The 2,521-nt window shown below is 54.1% G+C and overlaps 1 protein-coding gene across 1 annotated transcript; it reads right to left on the minus strand.

Annotated features, from left to right (window-relative positions):
* Window positions 1–1,157: 1,157 nt before the first annotated feature.
* On the minus strand, window positions 1,158–1,574 carry LOC147965083 (uncharacterized). The gene has a single exon (XM_087530281.1). It carries the CDS (start codon window positions 1,572–1,574, stop codon window positions 1,158–1,160), a length of 417 nt encoding a protein of 138 aa, XP_087386407.1.
* Between the last annotated feature and the right edge of the window lie 947 nt (window positions 1,575–2,521).

Below are 2,521 nucleotides of genomic sequence, written 5' to 3' on the forward strand. Positions count from 1 at the left end.
CAAAGAAGTACAAGAGGTTCTCCTGAGGGCATAGCTCAACAAGCCCATAGAAAAATAAAAAAGGCCGGAGATCGCTCCCGGTCTCTAATCCAGCTCGATGGGGGAGGAGCAAGGGGTGGCGACAAATAGACAACCATCGAGCAAAGGTCGGCGATGAAGATAGAGATGTCGTCAATGTCCTGGGGGCCACTTAGTGGCCGACAAAGCTGCAAGTAACCAGACAATTTGAAGAGGCCGTCAGTAACACGTTGAAGCAGAATGCGCTAAATCACAAGTCTATTGCTGATTGCGCAGAGGGTCCAAGCGAGGGCCCCAATATCCAACCACCTAATGTGGCGAGTACGTAGGGGGGAGGCCTGGAGTTCGGTGAACAAGTCAGGGAAATTGGTGTGGAACTAATTGCCACCAACCACCTCTCTAAAGCATCTCCAAATAAATTGGGCGGACACACAGGAGAAGAAGATGTGATTCAAGTCTTCAGGGACACCACAAAGCGGACACAGGCCACTGGTGGGTGGATGGACCACACCGCCGTAAGGGGAGGGGGCGGAGGAGGGGGCAATGGCCCGGTAGAGGGACTTGATGGAGAATTGGCCTGACGGCTCTAGACGCCACCGAACCAGATCCGGGTCAGCGTCCACCGTTGGCTCGTGGAGGGCAATGCAGTCAAGCAACTTGTGCCAGGCGGCAGAATCCGAAGGCCCAAATGGCCTTCAGAAGGCGAGGTGCCCTAAGTTAATAATGGCCCTCTCGACCGAGATCTAGGGATTAGCAGCGATGGAGAAGAGGTCGGGGAAGCACGCAGCAAAGGGGGTGTCTCCCGCCCACCGGTCAAACCAGAACAGAATCGTAGCCCCGGAACCAACCGAGATGGAGGTCCCAATGCGAAGAACCGAGAGCAGTTGAATGACCGACTGCCACAACTGGGAGCTGCTAGATCTCTGACAAAAGGTGAGGGGTTGCCCATGTAGGTATTTGTTCCGGATGATGTCTAACCAGAGACCACCTTGCCCTTGTGCAATAAGCCATAGCCAATGGGATAAGAGGGCGATGTTCATGCGCTTAGAGCACATGATCCCGAGGCCGCCTTTCTCCCGAGGCTCTCATATGTCCGGCCAGCTGACCATATGGTATTTTTGCTTATTGTTGTCATCTGCCTAGAAGATTCGTGCCTGGACTTTAGCGATATCATGATGTAGAGTCTCATGCAGGCTGTAGAAGCTCATGAAGAACAAGAGGAGGCTGGATAGGGAGGAGTTGATGAGAATCGTCCGAACCACCTTAGACAACCATGTACCCTGCCAAGGCTCGATGCGCATCTGCAGCTTGGCCACGGTCGGCCGCAAGTGAGCAACGGTGAGCCAAGAGTCGCTGATGGGCATCCCCAAGTAGGTCGTGGGGAAGGAGCCCAAGCGGTAGTTAAGCTGGTTGGCAATGCCCAGGCATTCGTCTAGAGAGTAGCCCATCACCATCACATCACTCTTGTCAAAGTTGATCTTAAGGCCTGACATCTGTTGGAAGCAGAGGAGGAGGAACTTTATATTAGAGATGTCAGCCTCTGAGCCTTCCACCATAATAAAGGTGTGATCGGTGTACTAGAGGAGGGAGATCCCAGCATCGCCGGTTAGATGGGGAGTGATCCCACGAATATGGCCCGCCGCATTTGCCTTGCCCGGGATGGTGGCAAGAGCGTCCACCAACATGTGGAACAAGAATGGGGAGAAGGGATCGGCTTGTCTAACCCAACAAAGGGTGGGGAAGTAGGGTCCAATCTCCCCATTGATGTTCATGGCGGTGCGATCGCTGGAGACCATCTGCATCACGCGGGTGACCCAACGGTCGTCGAAGCCCTTCGAGCGAAACTTCCCGAAGGAAGGACCAGCTGACTCTATCTTAGGCCTTATGGAAATCGATCTTCAGGAAGACTGCCTTGAGGTGCTTAGAGAGGACCTCGTGAAGGACTTCATGAAGGACTAGCACCCCATCCAAGATATAGCACCCTTGAATGAAGGCCGGTTGGTTGGGGTGCGTAATGCGATCCGCAAGCAGGGTCACCCTATTGGCTAACCCTTTGCCAGGATCTGGAAGATCACGTTGATCACTGTTATCGGATGGAACTTGCGGATGCCGGACGCCCCATGAACTTTGGGCATGAGCGAAATGATCCCATAGTTGAGGCGATCGAGGTCAATGGATCCCACATAGAACTCGTCGAAGATGGCCATGATCTCGGGTTTGATCACATTCTAGAATGCCTGGAAGAATTTCACCGGAAGGCCATCGGGACCCATGGCCGAGGTAGGGTTCATGCCTCTAATGGCTGCCAAAACCTCTCCCTCAGAGAAGGGACCTTTAGGACCGCATTGTCCTCAGGGGATACCTGCTGGGGGCCGGCCCAGCAGTCAGGGGCAAGAGACAGACCGCCCCGAGGGGAGGAAGAGAAAAGGTTTTTATAGAACCCGTCGACGTGGGCACGAATGTCGCAAGGAGACTGCAAGAGCGTCGCGCGATCACGGAGAAA

The sequence above is a fragment of the Triticum urartu genome, chromosome 6A (genome assembly GCF_056163025.1).
Source record: "Triticum urartu cultivar PI428250 chromosome 6A, HENAU_Tu73, whole genome shotgun sequence".
NCBI classification, from domain to species: Eukaryota; Viridiplantae; Streptophyta; class Magnoliopsida; order Poales; family Poaceae; genus Triticum; species Triticum urartu.